Source organism: Geotrypetes seraphini, chromosome 4 (assembly GCF_902459505.1).
Source record: "Geotrypetes seraphini chromosome 4, aGeoSer1.1, whole genome shotgun sequence".
NCBI lineage: Eukaryota > Metazoa > Chordata > Amphibia > Gymnophiona > Dermophiidae > Geotrypetes > Geotrypetes seraphini.
The window spans coordinates 304,357,107-304,381,481 of record NC_047087.1 but is presented as its reverse complement, the minus strand read 5'-3'; the positions used below and the strand labels follow the sequence as shown (position 1 = coordinate 304,381,481).

At 41.5% G+C, this 24,375-nt stretch overlaps 1 protein-coding gene across 8 annotated transcripts in view; it reads right to left on the bottom strand.

The window, feature by feature from the left end:
* ADD3 (adducin 3) overlaps nucleotides 1-24,375 on the bottom strand; it is a 380,040-nt gene that overhangs the window by 6,346 nt on the left and 349,319 nt on the right. For 7 of the 8 annotated variants that reach the window (XM_033942120.1, XM_033942115.1, XM_033942114.1 and 4 more), the window contains 2 exons: nucleotides 23,284-23,401; nucleotides 8,888-8,983 (listed from right to left, as the gene is read on the bottom strand). In XM_033942120.1, coding sequence (XP_033798011.1) covers nucleotides 8,888-8,983; nucleotides 23,284-23,401 — 214 coding nt within the window. The remainder of the gene's footprint in view (nucleotides 1-8,887; nucleotides 8,984-23,283; nucleotides 23,402-24,375) is intronic. The other variant, XM_033942122.1, reaches the window with a different exon arrangement.

The window sequence follows — 24,375 nt, the reverse complement described above, 5'->3', positions numbered from 1 at the left end:
CATCATTGATGTCACCAAGGTGCATAAATCAAAAAGTGATTGTGCAGTGTTACTAATAAACTCATTCGCATAATACATTAAATAAATAAAAGCTACAGCTAAGAATTAATTGCATTAGTCTGAAAGTATAACAAGAAATTGTAAAAAATGTACTTTTTTATTAAAACGATATGCAATTTTAAATGTTATTTTTGTGATCAGCAGCCAAAAATCTATTCTAGACGCTACATTAAGAGGTACACTGATGGCTACTACTGTATATACTTGAATATAAACCAAGGTAACCTTTCCCCACCGCACCCAAAAAAGGTTGACTGGAATATAAACCAGGAGTGTGTGTTTAATATTCAAGTGCAGTGCCTTATCAGGTTCTGCACCCTGTTCCCCCGCCCTGCTGCTCTGCCAGGCTCTGCACCCAACTCCCCTCCCTCCCTGCCAGGTTCTGTACCGTGTCCCCCCCTCCCAATGCCTTGTAGGCCTCCACCAGGCCTGCTGTAAAACCTGGTGGTCCAGCGGTGGCTAGGTCAAGAGGGATTCTTCTCGCCTCCTGTCCCAGCCAATTCTAAGAAATTTTACCTCCCTCCCACCTCCCCCTCATACCTTTAGTATCCCTGGTGGTCCAGCGTTGAACCACAGCAGAAGCGCCCTTCCTTCACTCCTGCCTGCGCAGAGCTGCTAGCTGACTGGCTGCCACGAGTTCATAGCAGCCAATCAGCTAGCAGCGCTGTATGGGCTGGAGCAACCTTCCTTCGCTCCTGCCCGTGTAGAACCACTGATTGGCTGCCATACCCATGTGGATCTTGCTCCACTGTCATTCACTTACCCTCACTAGCTTTAAACACCCATGTACAAACATAATATATCCTCTCGATTTTACAAGTAATTGCAATCCGGATGTCATCTATATTATGTCTGTGCAACCTCCTTTATGTTGGAAAAACAAAAAGGATGAGCAAAACATGAATGGTGGAACATTGTAGCTACATTTCCAGAAATAGAAGATTATCCCCTCAAGTTACCCATTGGATAGAGAGGCAGCATTCATCTTTAGAAATTTATCCCCCCCCCTTTTACAAAGCCGAGCAAGAAGTTTTTAGTGCCGACTGGCGCACTGAATGCTCTGACGCTCATAGAGTTCCTATGAGTGTCGGAGCAGTGCAAAGCATTCAATAGCTTTCCTTAATAAACAGCCGCATAACGATTATTTCACTAAAACCGGTCTTTAAATATCTGATTTGACACCAACACCATGCATTCTGCTTGTCTCTACTGGATGCTATACAGCTTATTTTTAATACAAGTTATTAAATTGTGAGTGTTAATTATGCCATTTTTTGGCCCTTAGATTGTTACCCTTATCTTAGCTGTCATACTCTTATGGAATAGATGTACTTTCATTGCTCCAAGTATTTTTTTTTGTTTGTTTTGTTTTAAGTTTTTTATTGATTTTTTCACATATCAACAAGTGTTATAAATTTTCCATACATTTATCTTAACAATACACTTGATATCTCTATAATGTATTTTATATAAACCATATTTTATATTATTTTTCTTATGAATTTATATAACATATATATTGTAATGATTTTATCAATTATTATTTAATTATGAACCCTATTCCCTCCCTTTATCACATTAATTTCTCATAAGACTATCATTCATTCATTATGATATATTTTTATAATGTATAATAAAGAGAATAAATTCTTTACCCCTTCCCTCCCTCCCTTCTTTAACCATTATCTTATTATGGGAAAAAATTAAAATCAGTCATTGCAAAAATCTGTTAATGGTCCCCAAATCTTCTTGAACTTATCCATATATCCTTTTTGTGTTGCAAATGTACGCTCCATCTTATATATATGGCAAACTGAGTTCCACCAAAAATTATAGTTCAATCTGTCATAATTTTTCCAATTATGTGTAATTTGTTGTACTGCTACTCCAGTCAATATAAATAAAAGTTTATTGTTATTTGATGAAATTTGACTTCGAGCTCTCATTGCAGTACCAAACAAAATCGTATCATATGTCAAGGCTACCGGATTTTCTAACATCCTATTAATTTGAGGCCAAATTGATTTCCAAAATATTAATATGAATGGACAATAGAATAAAAGATGATCTAATGTCCCTGCTTCAAGATGACAAGTATTTTTAAATTCATGATTTCTGGTTGTGTGATGTTTTGCAGATTTTTTCAAGCATGCCTTTTGGCGGTACTTTCTTACCCATTTCCAATATTTGTTACGATAGGCTGAAATCTGATTTTTTTGTTAAGAACATAAGAATAGCCTTACTGGATCAGAGCAATGGTCCATCTAACCCATTATTCTGTCTTCATGAAGGCTAATTCAAGTCACACGTACCTGGCAAAAGCCCAAATAGTAGCAGTATTCCCTGCCATTAAGCCAGGACAAGCAGTGTCTTCTCCCATGTCCGTCTCAACAGCAGACTATGGACTTTTCCCCCAGGAACTTGCCCAAATCTTTTTTTTTTAAACCAGCTACATTAACCGCTCTCACTACATCCCCTGGCAACGCATTCCAGAGATTAACTATTCTCAGAGTGAAAAAATATTTCCTCCTATTTGTTTTAAAAGTATTTCCCTGTAACTTCGAGTGTCCCCTAGTCTTTGTTATTTTTGACGGAGTGAAAAATCGATCCACTTATACCCGTTCTACCCCACTCAGTATTTTGTAGTCTTCAATCATATCTCCCCTCAGCCATCTCTTTTCCAAGCTGAAGAGCCCTAACCTCTTTAGTCTTTCCTCATACAAGAGGAGTTCCATCCCCTTTATCAACTTGGTTACTCTTCTTGGAAACTTTTCTAGTGCCACTACATCTTTTTTGAGATAAGGAGACCAGATATAATTTAGATATAATATATGTCTGATGTCAGATTGTTTCACTTCTGGCTCCTTCACTTAGTTTTCATTCATGCCGCATGGTTGTAGCTGCACTTTTAACTGGGCTTTTTTAAAATTTAATTCTGTATCATTTTGTGTTACTATATGAAAAACAGAATCATATTCCATACATTATGGTTTTCTTTGGACTGATTTTTTTCTTTTTTTTTTAATGTTTCTGTTGAAATTCATTATATTTTTCTTATATCATTGTGCATCTCTGTTCTTTTACAATGTTCCTTTTAGATTTATATGCCTGTTCCAATCTAAGAAACATTATCATTTTCTGTATTTTACCTCTTTAAGTTACTAGGTGAAATTATCATCCCATTTTCTACATTTCATCATATTAATGTATATGAAAAGTATTTGTTATTTCCAGTGCAATTCTAGACTAGTGGGTTATCTCCCAATGGCCGCGTATTATATGCAGAAGGAATCCACTCCGGATTTCTTCTGTGACTCTCCTCTACTTCACTGGGAGCTCTAGCACCACCTGCAGTTTCTTCCTTCTGCATGCATGCCTGAAGGAGTGTTTCTGTTCTGCTCTCCCCTTTTTCTTATTTTATTTGGTGTTTTCATCCCTTTTTCAGGATTTCTTTGTGCTCGGAGCATTTTTTCAGCTCTGCCTGCATAGAGAAGTTCTGGTCTGCAGTTGACAGGTCGATCCCTGGTGGTACCAGCTTGGCCAACCTGCATTTGCTTTTTTGGAGCTCAAGGCTATCCCCGCTTTTTCCTCACATTCTGTTAGCAGGAGTTCGAGTGCAGGCTGTTAGACGTCCTTTGGAGGCTCAGCGGTATCTCACAGGTTGCCGGCTGCATCTGTCTCCACCCTTTCCCTTAGCGTGTCTGTCGGTCAGCAGGGGTGGAGGTGTCAAAGAGGCATTCCCAGCATGAGGCAGTGATTTCTTCTCATCCAGCTACTGTAGAAGAGCTGAGGCAGGCTACAGCACAGGTCACATGAGTAAGGCTGTCACAGCCTGTGAGGTGAATGGGGGGGGAGGGTGTGTGTGTCACATGTCCCGCCTGTGTTTCCCACCTAAAAAAAATAAATCTGGTTTTAGACTTTGAAACTGAAACTAACTATGAAAAATATTGTAGTTTTTTGGCACGAATTTCTTAGCAGTGACCATCTTGGATTTTTAGCTATCTTTTTTTTTTACAAAGCTCCCTGAACTTTCAGAACTGCACTTTTTGCCTCAAAACTTGTTGGGATGGAGTCCTTGGCCTCCTCTGCTCTAAATTCATGCCAGGATTGTGAAAAAGTTGCGCTTCAGGAGTGTCTTTGTGCCACATGCCGTGTGGAATGGCTGGGAGAGGCAGGAGCACAATATCTAGCCTCTCCCTTATCTACGTGGGGTCCTGCAATGCTGCCATTTCCGAGCAAAAAGTCACAGATGCCCTTCAGCCCAAGAAATACAGGTTTAAGTCATCTGAGGCGACTGCTTCATGATCAGGAAAGCCCTTTCACATTTACAACATTTTTGTGTCCTTTCAGACCAGCCATGCTTCTTCTGCGGCATTCAGCTGTGGCTTTGTCTCCTGAGCGAGTCCTATTAACAGACCCTGATCTTTGCTTTACTACTTTTGGTGATCAGTTTGCTGACCACTTGTTTTCTGGGGATACCTTTCCCATGGCTGAGGACCTGATCCACCATGCCAGTTCTGCGGATCCTTCCTTGGCTTTTTAGAAGGACATGGTTGGGCACAATGTGCTGAAATGCTTTGAAAGCACCCTAAATTGCTCTGAGTTCTAAGAGATTGATATGGCAAAACTGATCCTGGGTAGACCAGTGACCTTGAATGCAAAGGCCGTCCAGATGAGCTTCCCAAGCATAGGTGGACAAGTCCGTGGTTAGAACCTTCTGATGTAGAGGTGTTTGGAATAAAAACCCTCTGGAAAGATTAGAAGAATTCATTCACTACTGCAGAGATTGTCGAAGTGAAGATGTGACTGTAATGTGTTGAGACAGTGGGTCGAGAGCTTGCTTGAGACCACTGAGATGTGAGAGTCCATTGAGGCATCCTGAGATGAAGTCTTGCAAATGGAGTAACATGTACCGTGGAAGTCATGTGACCCAGGCGTACCATCATTTGTCTAGCTGAGATTGATGGAAGATGATAAATCTGATCACAAAGCTGAATCAAATTCTCTTGTCTTTGCTGAGGGAGAAATGCTCTGAGATGAATGGTGTCTAGCAGAGCTCCGATAAATTGCAGATTCTGAGAGAGTTGAAGTTGGGACTTGGGGAAATTGATTTCGAACCCCAACCGCTGAAGGAAGAGAATTGTCAACAGAGTTGCTGCCATCACCCCTTGTGAAGTTGGATCTTTGATCAGCCAATCGTCCAGAAAGGGAAAAGCCAGGAGACCCAGAGTCCGCAACACTGCTGCCTCTACAACCAGGTACTTGGTGAATACTTTGGGAAAGGATGCAAGGCCAAAGGGAAGGACTCTGTATTGATAATGATGCTGCGTTACCTGAAATCTGAAGAATTTTCTTAAGGTCGGATGAACTAGAATATGAGTATAAGCTTCTTTCAGATCTAGAGAGCATAGCCAGTCATTGTGATCTAAGAGATAATATAGACGGAATATAAAGTTGCTAAGGACAACATACAAAACTTTTCCTTCACTAGAAACTTGTTTAGGCCACTGAGGTCTAAAATTGGACGTAGACCTCCCGTCTTCTTTGAAATGAGGATATTCCAGGCGTAAAATCCCCGATTCATCTGGAAAGGTGGAACCTTTCCTATTGCTTTGAGAAGAAGAGATTCTATCTCTCAAAGAAGAAGGGATGTCTGCTGAGGGTTGAAAGAAGACTGTCTTGAAGGATGATCTGGAGGCATAGTAATGAAGTAGAGAGTATCCCTCTCGAATGAATTTTAGAACCCAGAGGTCTGTGGTTATCAATTTCCAAAGGTGATAATACAATTGGAGCCGACCTCCGATTGGTTGAGGAAGAGGAACAGCGGTTATGCTCTCTAGAAGCTTGTCAGAATGACTGAGCAGGCTATGGAGGAGCTGCTGATTGCGATTTGAGGGCGCTGATGCTTCTGCTTTTTCTGCTACGGTCTAGGAGGAGCAGCTGGTTTCGATAAAAAATGCCTTTGATATTAAGAAGGCTTAAAAGATTTAGAAGTTGAGGTCTTAGGCTTGGATTTAACCAAAGCATCCTAATGTTTCTCATGGTCAGTTAGCTTTTGTATAGCATTTTCAATAGTCACCAAAAAGCTCCTCTCCTAACCAAGGAATGTTAGCTAATCTGTCCTGAAGATTGATATCAATATCTGAGACTCTTAGCCATGCAAGATGTCTCATGGCCACTGACATAGCTGAGGCTCTGGAAGATAATTCAAATGCATCATAAGCAGATCTTGCAATATACCTTCTAGCTAAGGTAAGGGTGCGAAATATATGATGAAATTCTTGCAGATGTTGAGAAAGAATGCATCTATCAAAAGAAGGCAATTTCCGAACTAGATGCTTGATATAGCAGGAGATATAGAAATTGTAATTTAGTACTCTGTTCGCCAACATGGAATTTTGGTATAGGCGACATCCAAATTTATCCATTGTGCACCCTTCATGCCCTGGTGGCACTGAGGCATAGACTCTTGATGGAGTAGATTTTTTTCAAAGTCGACTCCACCACTAATGACTGGTGCTGAAGCTGTGAGTTGTCAAAACCCAGTGAAGAAATTATTTTACACAGGGAGTCCAATTTTCTGGGAGCTACTGTAATGGTGAGGGAGATTTCCCAATTCTTATGAAGAGTCTCTTTGAGAATACCATGTAACAGTAGTCTGAGAAGTTCTTTACGAGGCTCAATCTAAAGTCTCCAAGTATTCAGCACTGTAGGAAGAATCAGCTTCTAGCTTGACTGGTAGCTCTTTTCCCAACTGCCTATTAAATTTAGTGAAAGAAAGTCTTTCAGTAGGAGATTTAGCCCCTAGTAGAGACTTTTCCAAGGGAGTGTCATTAAGCCTTCGCTGTAGACTCAGAAAAGTCTTCAACTGAATCAGACTACAAGTCAGAGTCATAAAAGGGCTTTGGTGAAGGAGTGCGTTGAGAAGATTGATGCTTACGTCAAGTCCGGTGCCGATTCGATGATGATGATGAGGAACAATGCAAAGCTCTTTTTCTCTTCGAAGAACATGAGGGAGAGCGATGTTTTCTTTTCAAAGCACATGAGGAAGAACGATGCTTACTGGACTTCAAAAATGTCAAGAGGAGGAGGAGGTATGACGATGTCTCGATGAACTGGATCGATGCCTCGATGGAAAACTGGATCTATGATAAGATGAGTGATGTCTAGGCATGGAGCGTCGATGCCATTCCGGAGAGGCAGTTGCGGTACCCCTGGACCTGATAGCGTTATGCTGAGGCTGGATTGGTAACTGAGGGAGTCGATACTGGGGTAAGCAATTTGAATGCATCACCCAACTCTGCTTGGAAAAGTGCATCACGCTTTTCACGAAAGGAAAGCACTGGTACATCTGGCTTATCTGTCGGTACAATCGGTGCTGTGGCTTGCCTTGGAGAGGGTGACCTTGATGAGTATGCACACCTCAATCCTGAGGCAAGCTGTAAAGGTGGTCATCGCTGCTTGGTCGGCATCAAGGGACTCGATGCAAGATTTGACCTTTGATGCTGGTTGGGAAGCTGGTGGCTTCTTAGCTGGCTTACCGGACGGAGTGAGGTGTGACGATGTCAAAGTCTTTGATGATGAAGGCTGCGATATCCATGCTTCTCCCGAACAACTCCTGTTGAAGTTTCTGGCTCTTGATGGACCGATTTTGAATGGAAGAACACTGAGTGCAGGATTTCACCTGGTGTTCAGGCCCAAGGCACTGCAAGCATCAACTGTGTGGGTCAGTAATAGAAATTGGCCTTTGGCACATGAAAACCTTTTTGAAGCCTGTTAATAACCTGGACATGGATGGAAAGACTGCATCAGCCAAGTCAAACCCAATGGCTGAGAGAAAAAACCAAAGTCCTTGACATTAAAAAGCCATGAGAATAAAAGGAAGAAGAAAAAAAAGACTCTTCTCCTTTTTTTTTTTTTAAATGAAGGAACTTATATTAAAATGAAAAAATGCGCAAGCTGGAAGGCAACAGAAAAAAAACCTGAACATTCAGAAACATGACTTCTTAGCTCCACAGAAAACTAAGAACTGAGGTACTGTGAGCCTACATTGGGTGGGAAGGCACTCACGTATGCGTGGTGTGGGCAGTTTGTGAACTTTCTCAAGTTCTTAAAGTAGCGATGCACTTTTAAAGCTGTCCATACCGGGGCTCCATGGATGATGTCACCCACATGTGAGAATATGCTGCCTGCTTGTCCTGGGATAACAATGTTTACTTCACCGTAGACAAGGAAAATGCAAGCTCTGGACTTTTCGGAACAAAAAAATAGAAGTAACTCCATATGACAACACAGATGCAGGAAAACTCACGTTTGATTCACTAACTTTGAAAGCTCTGGCGGTTGGTTTTTTTTTTAACTGCTTTTACTTTTTCTGTCCTTAATGTCATCTGATGACATTAACCACATGTGAGGATTATGCATCCTGCTTAGCCTTGGAGAAAACAAAACAACAAAAATAATCTAACAAAATGTCTCAAATATAATAGTAACTTTATAAATTAGTAATGGGTATTTGTTCTTGTGAAACATATAATGAAAAGCAGAACAGCATATTTAAGGCAATTGCTTCTCTTTTAGTTATTTGTGTCATGAATACTGAACTGTTATTTATTACTTGTGAATGTCTGAAATAAAATACAGAATATTTAGGACCAATTCTTTGAAAAGCTATGTATGTTTCAGATAGCAGACCAATTCCTGGGATCTAATACAAATTTAGTTTCTCTATAAGGAAAGAAACTGCTCTCAGTTTTTTTCAAAAGGGATTAAATGTTGCTGGTAGAAATGACTAACTGCTAAGGATTATGGAGCAAATATTAAATACCTTCAGGTTTTTCTGGAATATTTTGCGGTGACTGACTTTGAGACTGAATTAGTGAAATAGATGAACCTTCATCTGAGATTAATTCCTGTTCAGCATCTGCAGGACAAGAGTTTAGTCAAAGTGAAAACAGAAACCAAATCATGCATGAGAATCAGTATATGTTAGTGATTACTCAAGCTACATTTGTTAGATTTTTTTAACCTTAATGTTAAAGAAATTACACATGTGGATATTAAAGCAGCGGTATTACCAAAAATAATTCCAGAGAGCGGAGACACTCATAACAATCCATAGACTTTCCCAAATACAAGAAGAAAAAAGATTAGCTGGACCCAGGCTGCTCCAAAGCAATTTTCTGACATTTGCGTCAGAGGGAAGGCTTCCGGGTCAGAGGGCTGCATGCACGAGCCGCCCACCGCGACTTTGCAAAGACCAGGGGACCGCATGCAGGAGCTGCTGCTTGTGGCTTTGCCAACAGAAATGTGGCTGGGAGGAGGGAAGCTGGCCAGAAGAGGTAAACACCCGTGGGAGGCACAAATTTGGGATGCAGAATAGAGGGGGACGACGAGGATGTGTTGGGACAGGAAGAGGGATTGCGTTGGTATAAAAAGGAAGAGGCAGTACCCTGGTTTGTAAGTTTGAGTTTGACATAAGTTGAGTGTTCTTTATCCAGGGACTGCCTGTAAAGGAAAATAAAAAAATCTACGTAAAAGGTGGATTGATTCCAATGTTGCTATGCAGAAGAACTGGGGTTTTATTCTTGGCTTAGGCCTTCCACTCTTGGATTTGATCAGGACTGGGAATGCTGTGAAAGCAAGGTTCACGGCAGGGAGGGAAGGAAGAATCATACTGACTGTGCAGTAGCGTCATCTTGAGGGTAATTTTATAGCAGATATCCCAAAGTTTGGAAATCAATCAGGCGCCTATTTTCAGTCTGTGTTATACAGACTTAGGCACATACTGTATGTCTTTATCAAATTATCCCAGAAGAGCTGCATAAAGTGCAGCGAAAATAAAGCTGAGGATATTTATGCCTACTTGGAAGCAAGTATAAATATTAATGCATAAAATATTTTATTAGGTTTGTGTCTGCCCACATTCTGATTATACCAGAATAACATCAAAGTTTGTACATTCTCACCACTGCATGTACTTTTACACATGATTGCAGGGTTCTGGAAAGTACATGATCCCCAGTCAACCAGCCAAGAATGCTGCTGCAATGACTAGAGTTGGGAGGTGATATAAAACAGGAGAGCCCCCTCCTACCCAAATAGTTTTGAATTTTGTCTAATGGCACCATATGTCATCCTCCATTCTGAATGAACTGGCAGCTCAAGGGAGCAGAAGAAAACTGCCAGATCCAAAAAAGGCAGGAATAGAGCCCAGCTAAATTTATATACTGAGGATAGTAGGTAATACTGTTGCTTTAAACATAGGTAGCAAGTAGCTAATTAGGCAAAAATGAATAAACTCCACTGTGAGTAAAGCTGGAGGTAAAGCTTAATATACTGTAAGTAAACAGTGTTTAGTACACATTTTAGAAAATTAATCTGTCTCTTACAATCCAAAGAAAATGTAAGATTTCAAGCATAGCAGTACACCATCCTAATTTTTTGACTCCTCTGAGAAATTGGACTATTTGGATGAGCAGAGGGTATTGAAACTTAGCATGCTGTACTTACTGAACTGAGAATTGTTACTAATTATCAAACATGTTATTTTAAAATATAGATGAAGGTTGGGAGGTAGGGGGGGTTAAATGTATCATTAGATTTTTAGGTAGTAGATATCAAAGTGCTATTGTGTAATAACTTGTTGAATTATATTATTTTGTGCACTTGTTGTCACATTTGAAAATGAATAAAGAATTATTTAAAAAAAAAATTGGTTTTTTTGTACTTTCAATAAGATTTGGATACAGGATCTTCTCTATAATGTTTAGATACTAAGTTTAAGGAGACTATTATCAAAAACAGCAATAAAACTGCAATTTCAGTAAAGCAGACTAACACCCCTCTCCAATGAACCACAACCTCCTCCTTTCCCCTTCCACCTCTCTACCCAGCCTACCCACCTCAATCCTCTCCCCCCTGACCTACACACTCCCTTCTCTTTCTAACCTCAACTACTTCGTCGCTTCTAATATTGTTCAATTGTTGTGAACCACTTGTAATTTTTTTGATAAACAAATGTGAACCGCCTAGAACTCCTTGGGTATGGCAGTATACAAAAATAAAGTTATTATTATTATTATAATAACATTTCTGTAAAATTAAATTAAATGCAGGGAAGAATGGATTGCGAGAATTTCTTACATGTTCATTTTCTTTCCATTAATTTTAAATAGTTAAGATTAATTGAGCTACTTTTGCTTTAGGGATCTCTTTCTTGTTTGGCTTACATGATCCAAACTCAGACTCTATAGAACTTTTCAAGAAGTTCCTGTTAGGTGCTAAAGGAGACTCAGACTTTATAATTAAATGCTTACTATTTGCATCATCTCAGAACAGTTTTCAATGAGCTATAATAATGGAAGCTACAGATGTCAGCATGTGTGTGCTGCAGCTGGCTCTGCCTTACCCAGAAACAGAAATTACATCAAGCTTTCTGGGTCAGACAGAGCCAGTGGCAGCATGTACACAGCCACAGCAGCCTCTTTCAGATCCAGAGAAGCAGAGGATCCCCATGCAGATCAGGGATGTATGGGAGAAAGGAGGTAGAGTTGCTACATAGGGGGGGAGGCAAAGAGAAAGAAAGAAATGCTGTACTTGGGGCAAGGATGGACAGGCATGCATGCTGTACTGGAGGTGGGGGTGGGCGCGAGGTGCTCAATAGGGTTCATGGAGAAGGAAAGAAGCACTGAACTCAGAGGGCATGGAGGTCAAAAGGTGCTGCACTGGCAGGAAGGAGGAAAAGGAGGACGAGCAGGGAAGGAAAGGTGTGCTATATTGGGGGCAAGGAAGGGAGGTGAGTTGGGACGGAAGAGAGATCCAATGAAGGGAATGAGAAGGAGGAAACTGGATGCACAGAGGGAGGAAGAGAGGAAGGAAAAGAAAAGAAGAGATACTGGAGGGAGGCAAGAGAAAGGATGGAGCTGAGGCTAGTGAGGGCTGAGAAAGTGAGTGTAGAGAAAGGAAATAGGGGACTAGGTAGTAGGTGAATGTTAAGAGGAAACTGCAGATAGTGTTTTATGCTGATTTCAGGAGTTTTTTGTGTTTGTTGTATTTTCTTTAAAAATATCTTGCATATTAATAGCAATTGGAATCATTAACATACAATATGATTACTCACAATTAAAATTTTTAAACTTCCTGCAACCCTAGTTTCATAAACTTTACAAACCAAATAAGCATGTTTGATAGTTTAAGTGACTCAGCTTTGGAAAGTAAAGAAGATGGAGAATGGTTGCTTAAAAATAGAAATGATTAGTTTTATGCATGATATTACTACTTGACATTTAAAATAATGGACATCGTTGTGGTATGCACCTTTCTACTAAGATTACAGAATGCATGCAATTAGGTGGAAACCCTTTCCTTCAAGTCTGCAAAGCATTTTGAATATGATTAGCAACAATATTTCTTTTTGTTTTCTTTTGAGAAGACAACCTGGAAATGAAAACGGGGCCCTAGAGGGGGAAGGACCGGTTCTAAAATCTCAAGACAGGTCAGATTTACCAAACCTATGGTCACTGGAAGTTTCTACCCAAAGAGAAATGGAAGGTTTATTTGGTTTTATATCCCGTTCTCCCCAAAGAGCTCAGAACGGGTTACAGTTGTACATTCAAAATGACGGTATTAAAATCTACCTTATTCCTGGAGGCATTTAAATAATGCGTTGCAGTAGTCCAAGGGTGTGAGGACAAAGGCATAGAGTAGAGTTTATAGAATTTATTCATTTGTATCCCGCTTTATTCAAAGTGGATCACAGCAAATACAAACACAGTATTTTTTTAAAAAAACCACTAATACATGCACAATACATACATAAGGCAAAAACAAGTCAGTAGTTGGGTGAAGTCTTGTTCAATGGTTTCTTATCTTTGGAGCTCGTGGAGGAAATAGAAGGAGGAAACCACCTGCAAAACGTAGTTTTAAAGTGTGGATAGAAATCCACTTCATAGCCTTCCATGGAAGCTGATCTCATGTGGGCCATCAACACTGTCATGGTTCTGACATTGCAAGATCTGATATGGCTCTCCAGAGTTAAGTCTGCCTAGTCATAGAAGAAAGCAATGCAATCTGCTATCCAATTAAAAAGGGTGTACTTTTAGGGGGGAAAAAATACAAACCAAACAAAAAGCTTGGTTGATTTTCTAAAGGCATTTATTTGCTCCATATAGAAAACTACAGGTCTTTTGCAGTTTACGGAAAAATGATGGAAGGGTGAGCAAGGTTAAAATTCAACAGTACCTTAAGGAAGGAACTTAGGACCCCCCAAAATAACAAAAAACACTGTGTAGGGCAGGGGTAGGCAATTCCAATCCTCGAGAGCCAGAGCCAGGTCAGGTTTTCAGGATATCCACAATAAATATACATGAGATAGATTTGCATCTCAAGGAGGCAGTGCATGCAAATTAATCTCATACATATTCATTGTGGATATCCTGAAAACCTGACCTGACTCTGGCTCTCGAGGACCAGAATTGCCTACCCCTGGTGTAGGGTAAAGTGGCAAAAGTCTGAAGCTCATTGGCAGTATGTGTCAAAGTAAGTACCACTAAAAAAATTGACCTTCCTGGTCAGGTACTTAAAAGCCCAAAGGAGTCTAATGTCTCAATGGAACCTTTCATTAGTACTGGGTTAGTACCATGTTGAGGTCCTAAAACACAGCAGATGGCTTGATGGGAAGCTTTCAGTGAAGTGAATCCCCCCAAAACTGAACTAGGCTATACAAAGATGGGTTTACCTTCTACATAATGGTGACAAGTGCTACTGCAATGAAATGAACTTTCAAGTTGATCTGGAAATCAGACTGAAAGATGCAGAAGGTAAGTATAAACAGAAAGGCAAACACAACGTATAAACCAACACACCAAAAGAGAACAGGATCACAAAAAAAAAGAGAACACCCTCCCCACCAAAAAGCCCTATTTTATTAAAAAAAATAAAAATTTAAGATGTGATCACAATCAAATAAAACCAAACACGGCCATGTTTCAGCGATACACCTGTATCAGGAGTATAGAAGTCAAAGGCATCAAAACAAAATGTGTTATGTCCTATTTCAATAGACCAATTGTCCTGATGATAAAGCTATACTTTTCTTGCATAAGAAATCATAGTGTATGTTGAGGACATAAAACGCCATCATTAATGATTCTGCACATGGTTGCTCCTGATATTTAAAGCATGGAAACCTTCTCAATCTAGGTTTAAGTTCCACCAAGGAGTTTCAGATTTAAGATCCAAGATCTCAAAGAATGTCACTTGGATATGAAGAGGCTTGATAATTGCTTGCAAGTTTTTGTTACAAACTAGTTGATCACCTGGCATTGCCCAGATATAAATTCCCTTGAGGGATATTCACTTGAGGATTAACATCACACAAATTTTCAGTTTAGGCTTTGCCACACCACAGCTACACTTCCTTATATACTGTTAAATGACTGTGTGACATGATTCCCGAAGCTGGCACCTCTCCTCCTCTCTGCCCCCCCTGCCTCTTCCCATTCCTCCCTCCATGTGCACGCCCCCTTCCCTTCCCCCATACCTCTAGTTGAAGTTGCTCATGGCGTTGCCTGGATATAAATTCCCTTAGGTTTTGGTTTACATTCACTTGAGGATTAACATCACACAAATTTTCAGTTTTCAGTTTGTTTAGGCTTCACCACACCACACTTCCACTTCCTTATATACTGTTGACTGTGACATCATTCCCCAAGCTTCACACTATTGGTCAAAGCAATATCTGTCTTTTTCGATGATTCTTTATATGTCACCCTCTTCCCACCCCACTGTATTTTTTCCCAGATAGTAATTGATATGTATACCAAGTTTGGTTGAAATCTGTCCATGCATTTCAGAGTTATGCTGGAACATACATACATAAATCTGATTTTATATATACAGATGGAAGCTTCAGTTTATGGAAACCATCATTATGCAGTCATCAGGCCAGAGAAGCTTGGCTTTCTTGAAAAGAGTGCATCAAAGATTCTGGGCCTGTTATCTAAAGCCATTTAACTGGGAAGAGGTGGCTGCTGCCTGGTTAAATGACACTCAGCACCCTAGCCACTGATATTCAATGACCCTTAACTGGGCAGTGCCATCTAATATTAGCTCTAACCACTGTAGTACTGTCCTGTAAGTGTTGGAGCTTGGGTAGAACCAGTATTTTACTGGTTAATAGCAATATTCAGTCTACTAATTGGTAAGCAGATAACGTTAGGACAGCAAAAAAAGGTGGCCTTAACTTTATCTGCCAAGCTAACTGTGCACTGGTCTGAATATTGACTGGTACATGGTTAGCTTCTGGATGGCTGCTGTAACCCAGATGTGCAGTATCAGTGCCCAGTCATGGCCCAGCTCTGAATATATAGGCTCAGTTCAGCCTGCAACACTCAAGTGGCTTAAAAAGTACTGACTGCAATGATCTGAATTAGAGAATGACACGGTGGCGGTTTACCCGCGGCTACTGCGTTTAGCCGCGGGTAACCCGCCAAAAACGGGGAATGAAAATTAGCAGCCTCTGCGGGGACAGGGACAAGGCCATCACCGCCCCATGGAGCGGTGAATGGTCTTGTCACCGCAGTGAGGCATAAAGGATCGTGCGGTCCCCGCAGCCACCACCCGCCCACCCGCACGCTGGCTCGATTGTTTAACCAGCTTCCTCTCTCCACCTCACCTTAGTTTGCCGGCTTTCTTTTTCGGCGATCGGAACGCTTTCAAAAGAGCCGCGCATGCGCGGCTGCTCAGTATTCAATCTTCTGCTCTGACCCAACCGGAAACAGGAAGTTGCAGCAGAGCAGAAGATTGAACTTTGAGCAGCCGCGCGTGCGTGGCTCTTTGAAAGCGTGCTGGTCGCCGAAAAAGAAAACCGGCAAACTAAGGAGAGCTGGAGAGCAGTAGCGTACCAAGGGGGGGGCCGGAGGGGCGAAAAAGGTAATGGCGCCAGGCCTTGGAGCACCGAGGCAGACCGCTTCTCCCCCCTCCCAGCCAAACCCCCGCTGACCCTCCTATCTCTCCCCCCCCCCCAAGTGAACCTTTCCGACCCTCCCAGCGAAAGCAGCAAACCTCCCTCCAGTAGCGTCGGCTTTCTCCTCCCTCTGCCGCATCACTGATGACATCATCAGTGACGTGGCAGAGGGAGGAGAAAGCCGCGAAGGAGGTTTGCTACTCTCGCTGGGAGGGTCGGAAAGGTTCACTGGGGGGGGGGGGGGGAGAGATAGGAAGGTCAGCGGGGGTTCGGCTGGGAGGGGGGGAGAAGCGGTCTGCCTCGTGCTCCATTACCTTCTTTGGGCAGCAGCAGCGTTTACAATTCGCTGCTGTTGCCGGCTTCAGGCCTTGTTCTCTGCCGGGTCCTGCCTACTTCCTGTTTTCATGAAGACAGGACCCGACAGAGAGGAAGGCCTGAAGTGGGCAACAGCAGTGAATTGTGAATGCTGCTGCTGCCCGATGAAGTTCAGGACATCGGGGAAGGAGCAGGGAGAAATCGGCTGCTGGCTTGGGGGTGAGGGTAGGGAAAGAATCGTGGAAGTGGAGAAATTGGCACGATGGCTTTGTGGGGGCTAGGGGGAGAGAGAAAGAAAGGAAAAAATAAAGAGGGGGGGCCAGGGGGAGAAAGAAAGAAAGAAAGGCAGAAATAAAGAGGGGTTAGGGGGAGAGAGAAAGAAAGGCAGAAATAAAGAGGGGGTCAAGGGGGAGAGAAAGAAAGGCAGAAAGAAAGAGGAGGGCCAGGGGGAGAGAGAAATAAAGAGGGAGGCCAGGGGAAGAGAGAAAGAAAGGCAGAAATAAAGAGGGGGTCAAGGGGGAGAGAAAGAAAGGCAGAAAGAAAGAGGAGGGCCAGGGGGAGAGAGAAATAAAGAGGGAGGCCAGGGGGGGAGAGAGAAAGAAAGGCAGAAATAGAGGGGGGCCAGGGGGAGAGAGAAAGAAAGGCAGAAATAAAGAGGGGAGCCAGGGGGAGAGAGAAAGAAAGAGGGGGAGGGCAGGAGAAGAAAGAAGAAGGATCAGAAGAAGGACCAGAGACTCATGAAATCACCAGACAAAAAGGTAGGAAAAATGATTTTATTTTCAACTTAGTGATCAAAATGTGTCCGTTTTGAGAATTTATATCTGCTGTCTATATTTTGCCCTATGGCCCCCTTTTACTAAAACGCAATAGCGTTTTTTAGCGCAGGGAGCCTATGAGCGTCGAGAGCAGCGTGGAGCATTCAGCGCAGCTCCCTGTGCTAAAAACCGCTATCGCAGTTTAGTAAAAAGGGAGGGGGAATAATTGTCTATTTTTGTATAGTTGTTACTGAGGTGACATTGCATAAAGTCATCTGCCTTGACCTCTTTGAAAACCCGCGGAATATAAATGATAATTAACATTTTCTCTGCGTACAGCGTGCTTTGTGTTTTGAAAATTTTATTGTTGGTAGATCATTTTGACTTGGCCACAAAGGTAAGGGGGAGGGAGGGAGGGGAGCTGCTGAAAGACATCTAGTAATCCTTGCAGGCTTGACTGTGCAGGGAATTATTTTTGTAAAATCATGTTTTGTTATGTGACTGGCATTATCTAGACTTTAATTTCTATGAATGAATAGAATGAAAATGATATAAAATTACTTGCTTGCGGGGACCGCGTGTTCCGGCTCACACAAGGAAGGAGGGGGTGAAAGGGAAAAAGTTTATCTTCCTTGGAAATAGATTCTGAAGTGACCTCATCAAAGAAGACCAGCACCAAATGTACAAGAAATCCCTTAAACAATGTCAAAAGAGCCCAAAATAGAAAACTACTACTGCCTTGAGACTCCATTACTGAAGGAATCAACTTGAAATCACAGAAGAGACAGGAAAAGGTTAAATGCCTCATGGAATCCTCAGGTACAAAACACAAACCAAATTGTGAATGAAATCAGAGCAGACAGTAAGAATTATAAAATTGATGTCATTATCCATCTGGAAAAAAAGGCGTACTAGAAATAATGCCTCAGCAATACAATTTTCAGAAGTTCTATTTGCTCATGGTAAGGGAGAAGAGAGATTGCTAGTGATGGTGGGGGGACTGATAGAAGATATGAAAGAAGGGTGGTAGAAAGGAACAGATGGTAAAGGAGGGAGGGAAGGGTGGTGGTGGAAAGGAATAGAACAGACATTGAAAGAGGGTAGAGAGGAACAGACCCTGAAAGGAAATGTGGAAGGCAGAGTGGGGAGAAGACGCTGGAAGGGAAGAAGACAGATGCCAGACTATGGGGGAGCGGAGGGAAGAAGATGGGTGCTAGACGGGGACGGTGACGGAGCGGTGAATGGGATGGCAGTGGCGGTGACGGGGCGGTGAAAGGGATGGCGGTGAAGGTGACGGGGCGGTGAAGGGAACGGCGGTGACGGGGCGGTGCAGAGGATGGTGGGCCGGGGACGGTGCAGTGACGGGGACAGATTTTTTCCCCCTGTCATTCTCTAATCTGAATATTACCTCCTATGTGCTTGAAGAACATTAAGATGATGACACAGTGCCATCTACCTCAAACTGAGTTGCAGACACACTAAGAAACCAGCCCAACTTTATTTATTCAATTTTCTATACCATTCTCCCAGGGGAGCTTAGAACGGTTTACGTGCATTTATTCAGGCTCAAGCATTTTTCCCTGTCTGTCCTGGTGGGTACACAATCTATCTAAAGTACCTGGGGCAACGGGAAGATTAAGTGACTTGTCCAGGGTGCTGAGGCTGTAGCTTTAATTACTGCTCCACACTCTCCCCCATTGTTGTTGAGGAGTTAACCTAAATGTGGAAGTACTAGCTATAGGTAATGGAATAGCTGAATCTGTTAACCTGTGCTCTATTAATGAAAAATGTACAGAAACTGTTGAGGTTCAGGATTCTAGCCTCTGGAAGCATAGGAGGTAAAAAAAATCATACTCCAGTGCCTGCAGAGAAAAGGGCTCTGGGGTTGGTACACCAAAATTTTGATCCCAATGCTTCTATTTTTCCGTCATCTGACCCCAACTCTTATTATATATAGTTTAGGAGTTATAGTGGACACTAAATTAACTTTTGAGGAACAAATTTCTGCATTAATTCTTGTTTTTATACTCTTAGAACAATGCGTGCAGTTAGAGAAATTTAATGTGGACATATGCAAAGTGATGCACATTGGGAAGAATGACATGAATCGCAGTTACTGGATGCTAGGGTCCACCTTGGGGGTTTGCACCCATGAAAAGGATCTGGATATCATTGTAGGCAATACGATGAAACCTTCCGCCCAATGTGTGGCAGCGGCCAAAAAAGCAAACAGGATGCTGTGAATTATTAAAAAATGGATGGTTGACAAGACTAAGAATGTCATAATGCTCCTGTATCGCTCCATGGTGCGACCTCATCTGGATTATTGCGTTCAATTCTGGTCTCCTTATCTCAAGATAGATATAGTGGCGATAGAAAAGGTTCAAAGAAGAGCAACCAAGATGGTAAAGGGGATGGAACTCTCCTCGTATGAGGAAAGACTAAAAAGGTTAGGGTTTTCCAGCTTGGAAAAGAGATGGCTAAGGGGAGATATGATTGAAGTCTACAAAATCCTGAGTGGAGCAGAACGGGTACAAGTGGATCGATTTTTCACTCCGTCAAAAATAACAAAGACTAGGGGGCACTCGAAGTTACAGGGAAATACTTTTAAAATCAATTGGAGGAAATTTTTTGTCACTCAGAGAATAGTTAAGGTTTGGAACCCGTTGTCAGAGGATGTGGTAAGAGCGGATAGCATTGCTGGTTTTAAGAAAGGTTTGGACAAGTTCCTGGAGGAAAAGTCCATAGTCTGTTATTGAGAAAGACATGGGGGAAGCCACTGCTTGTCCCTGTATTGGTAGCATGGAATATTGCTACACCTTGGTACTAGTGACCTGGATTGGCCACCGTGAGAACGGGCTACTGGGCTTGATGGACCATTGGTCTGACTCAGTAAGGCTATTCTTATGTTCTTAAGTTGCATATCCCGATTCATGCATTCATAATATCAAATCTCGATTATTGCAATGCAATATATGTAGGTATCACATGAAACAACCTCAAAAGGCTTCAAACTATTCAAAATATTGCATTCAAAATCTTAGGATTAAATAAAAAAAAAGGTTGACAGGGTTACACCTCTTTTCCTACAATGTCACTGGCTTCCAATAGTTTATTTACGACACAAAGTTCTGCTTTCGCATTCACCAGATCATCATGTGCTTACCATTCTCTACACATCTGCTAGAGCTCTTAGATTTGATCAGGACAATGGGTTGGTTCTGCCCTCAGTTAAAACAGCAAGATGGGAATCAACAAGGAATAATGCCTTTTACTGTACAGCTCCTAACCTGTGGAACCCATTTCCATGTGATCTGCGTTTGGAGGCCAATTTCACATTCTAAGAGTTTATTAAAGACTACTATGTTTAAGAAATAATTTGGGGTGAATTATTACCAGGAAACTCATGTTTATTAATTATAAAGAAATTGTGTTAGAATATTGGGGCCCTGAAATCACAAACTTTTTTTTCCCCTTTTTCTCCTCATGTGAATGTATTTTAATCTGTTCAGTAGTCTGTCCTGTTTTACTATGGAGTTCCTTTTTTTTAAAATAATATTTTATCATTGTAAACTGCTTGGACCAGTCATATGATCAAGCAGTATATCAAGTCTAATAAAACATAAACATGTCCTCAATAGGTGTAGAATGATGATGGGCTACTGAAGTCGCCATTGTTTGAACTTTATGAGCAGTGACACAGCCTTCAAGCATCAGCCCATCCCGAACTTATGCAAAGGAGATACAATCTGCCAGCATTGTAGAGATGGAGCTTCTGTCACCAAGGAAACCAAGTCTATTAGGGTCAAATGACTGCACAAGTTGAGTTGAGGCTTGGTTCGATCCAAGTAGTTATACAGTGCATGTTTACAATCCAATGTGTATAGAGCCGCCTCACCAGGTTGAGAATATGGTCTCGGGAAGACGATAGATAGAACTATGGACTAGTTGAGATAAAATTCAGAGAAACTTTCAGTAGGCATTTGGAATGTGTGCAAAGAACCACCCTATCATGGTAGAAAATTATATAGGGTGGATCAGATACCAGTGCTTAAAGTTCACTGACTCAGCATGCAGACATAAGGGCTAAGAGGAAGACTACTTTCCAAATCAGATGTTTGAAGGAAAAAGTCAAAAGAGGCTCAAAGGGAGATTTCATCAGAGTGGACATTACAACACTGAGGTCCTAGGCAATGGCAGGAGGCTTGAGCGAAGGCTTGATATAGTAGAGGCCCTTCATGAATCTGGAAAACAAGGGATGTACAGATAATAGTTTCCTGTCTAATGGTGAATGGAAGGCACTAATAGCACTCAGATGAACTTGCACTGAAGTAGCCTTGAGACCAAAACTGGGAAGGTGTAAGAGATAATCAGAACAAGTGACTGGATCTAGCAAGTGGAGATTACACAAGATAGTGAAGCGAGTCCATTTGAAATGATATCATCACTGTGTGGAAAGTTTTCTGGAAGCTTCTATAATGGCCGATACTGGTGCAGATAGTGTGAAAGCATTAATTCTAAGGAAGACGGATACTATGCTGTGAGTGCTAATAAGCATAGATCAGATTGAAGGAGAGAGCCTTTGCTCTGTGTCAGCAATGTTAGAAACACTTGAAGTGTGATGTTCCCATGCAATGAGTTGCAGGAGGAGAGGAAACCATGGCTAATGTGGCCACCAAAGCACTATGAGAATCATGATGGCCTGTTCTTGGTGAAGTTTTAGTAGTCTTCCCAACTATTGGAATTGGAGGAAATGCATACAGAAATCTGTCTCCCCAGTTGGAAAGAAAGGTACCTGACTCCAAACAATTGGAAGTGTAGAGTCTGAAACAGAATAGTGGAAGTTTGTAGTTGTGGGGGGAAGCAAAGAGGTCTTACTTTGGGGGTTCCCCAATCTGGGAATATCTATGTTGAACAACCACTCGTGATGTTGAAGGAGTCTGCTCAGCTTGTCTGCTATGACATTTTGTTTTCCTGCCAGATAAATTGCTTTGAGGAATATATTGTGAGCAATTGCCCAAGCCCAGATTTGTGTCACTTCTTGACAGAGTGGTGTCAATGCTGGAGTTGTATAGAATTGAGCATCGGGTCAGAGTCTCCAGCCATGCTAGATGTCCCAGAAATTGTACCAAAGAGTTTTTTCAAACTGCAACTTTCTGACTTTAAGTGATCACTTCTACATTCAAGAAATATCTCAATGTTCTGGACCTAGGCTCTGCACACACCAGTTGTGCGGGTCAATATCTGAAATGGTCCTATGACATTGAGTGCACTATCTGAAGCTGCTAGGTGCCTTGAACATCAATGGGAAAAACACTGATGCGAAGCCAAAGGGTTCAATGGCCTGGGGAGGTCAAGTACATGACAATCTGAAAGAGTTGATGCTCCTGGTTTGGGAACAAGCTGAAAAGAGCCTCAAGGCCCAAAAAAACAAAGTTGGGAAGAAAATGAAATTTTAACCAAAAACAAAGGAATATCAAAGAAAACAAAATATGACAAAACTGAAGGAAAAAAAACTGGGAAGGCACAAAAAAAGGCAAAATTTTGATATGCTTGAAAGAACTCAAACATACAGATTCTCAGCCCCACAGAATACTAAGAACTGCAGGTCAGGCAAGCCAACGTCTGGCAGAAAAGCACCAGCACATGGATAGTCCTAAAAGGTAATGACTACATTTTTTTTGACTGTTCATGCCGGGTTCCATGGATGACATCATCCAGATGCGAGAATATGATGCCTACTTCTCCTTGGAGAAAGCCAGTTACAATTTCCTTGGTAAGTCCTGGGAAAAGAAAAAAATTCTGAAAACAGAAGTTTCATTCTCTAAGCTATACATTCTCCAAAAAGAAAACTTAAAAAATTATGATTTTTATTGCATAATTAAAATGCATTTTTACTGAACCTTATAAGAAAATGGGCTGATGGAACAACAATCCAGGCAACTGGATTCAAAGCTTTAGAACAGTCAACTTGAAAGGATTCTTTAAGGTGGTATATGAACAGATTCACATGACCAGTAAACATAAATCCAGGCAGAAATACTTACCTTTGGCAAAGCCATAGATTTACACAGTTGACCGAAAGCTTGTCTCGTATATTCTTATTTCAGAAACGCACAAAAGAAAATTTTAATGTCACATATCTAGATAGTAACATCCCTTCAAAATCAGATGTAAAGCACCAACCTCCTTGTTGCTTGCGTTCAATTGCTTTTTTATACTCCTCCATTTCTTTTTCAGCGTCGTAATCAAATGGGTTTGGTGGTGCTGGTGGGGCATCAGGATCTTCTTCAAATTGCATGGGCTACAAAAGAGAAAGCAGAAAATTTTAAGGTGATCGTACATACAAAAGAAAACCCCAAAAAAGAGCAACAAAGTTGTTTATCTATAACAGGTGAACAAAACAGACAGGTGATAGGTGATACAGTATTTTAAAGCTCCAGAACTTTATAAAGTGCTGCTGCACACATGCATGAGCGTCCTATGCTGCTTTGCTGTGCGGAACAATCTCAGTAACATATAATGCTTTAAATTAGAAGCAGTAGCATAGTTTGAGAAGATTAATGCCTTGAAGTCTTCGGAAAACACCCAATACACCCAACTAAGTTCTAAAGGACAGACTAAACTTATTTTCATGTTTGGGAATAGTTTGGGAATATACAAACAGCAGCCCTTGTTGAGGCTTTGTAGATCTCTTTTGTGGAGAACAGCCTCAGCTGGGCAACATACTCCGCCATGGCATAAGCAGCTCTGACATGCCTCAGCTGAGCAATGTACATGAGATATGGCTATGGCTATCCTAGGTCAAAATACTAGGTAAGTTTCTTTAAAGGCTTTGGTCTGCTCGAAGTATAGAAGATTAAGGCTATTTTTCCGTGCAAAATGTGCAAGACATATTCACTTTTGTGAATATGTAACCTGGAAAAAACTGTTGAAAAGATGACAGATTCAGGTGGAAATCTGATACCACCTTAGGCAAGAATTTAGGATGTATGCATACAACAACCCTATTGTTGAAAAACTTTAAGGTACACTTACTAAGGTTTAGGAGTTCGTGGACTATATTGCTCAAGTGACTGTGACCAAAGACAAAATATTTCAGATCAGATACTTCCTCTCACAGAGAAACAGTAGAGGTAGGACATGAACTGAAGTTGAAGGGCGGTTGGCTTAGTATCAGGCTATACCTTTTCATTGAGAGCATGGTGGATGCCATGGTTTTCAGATATCACCTTTATGCTGATGACTCCCAGATCTCTCTCTCTATTCCAGAAATTT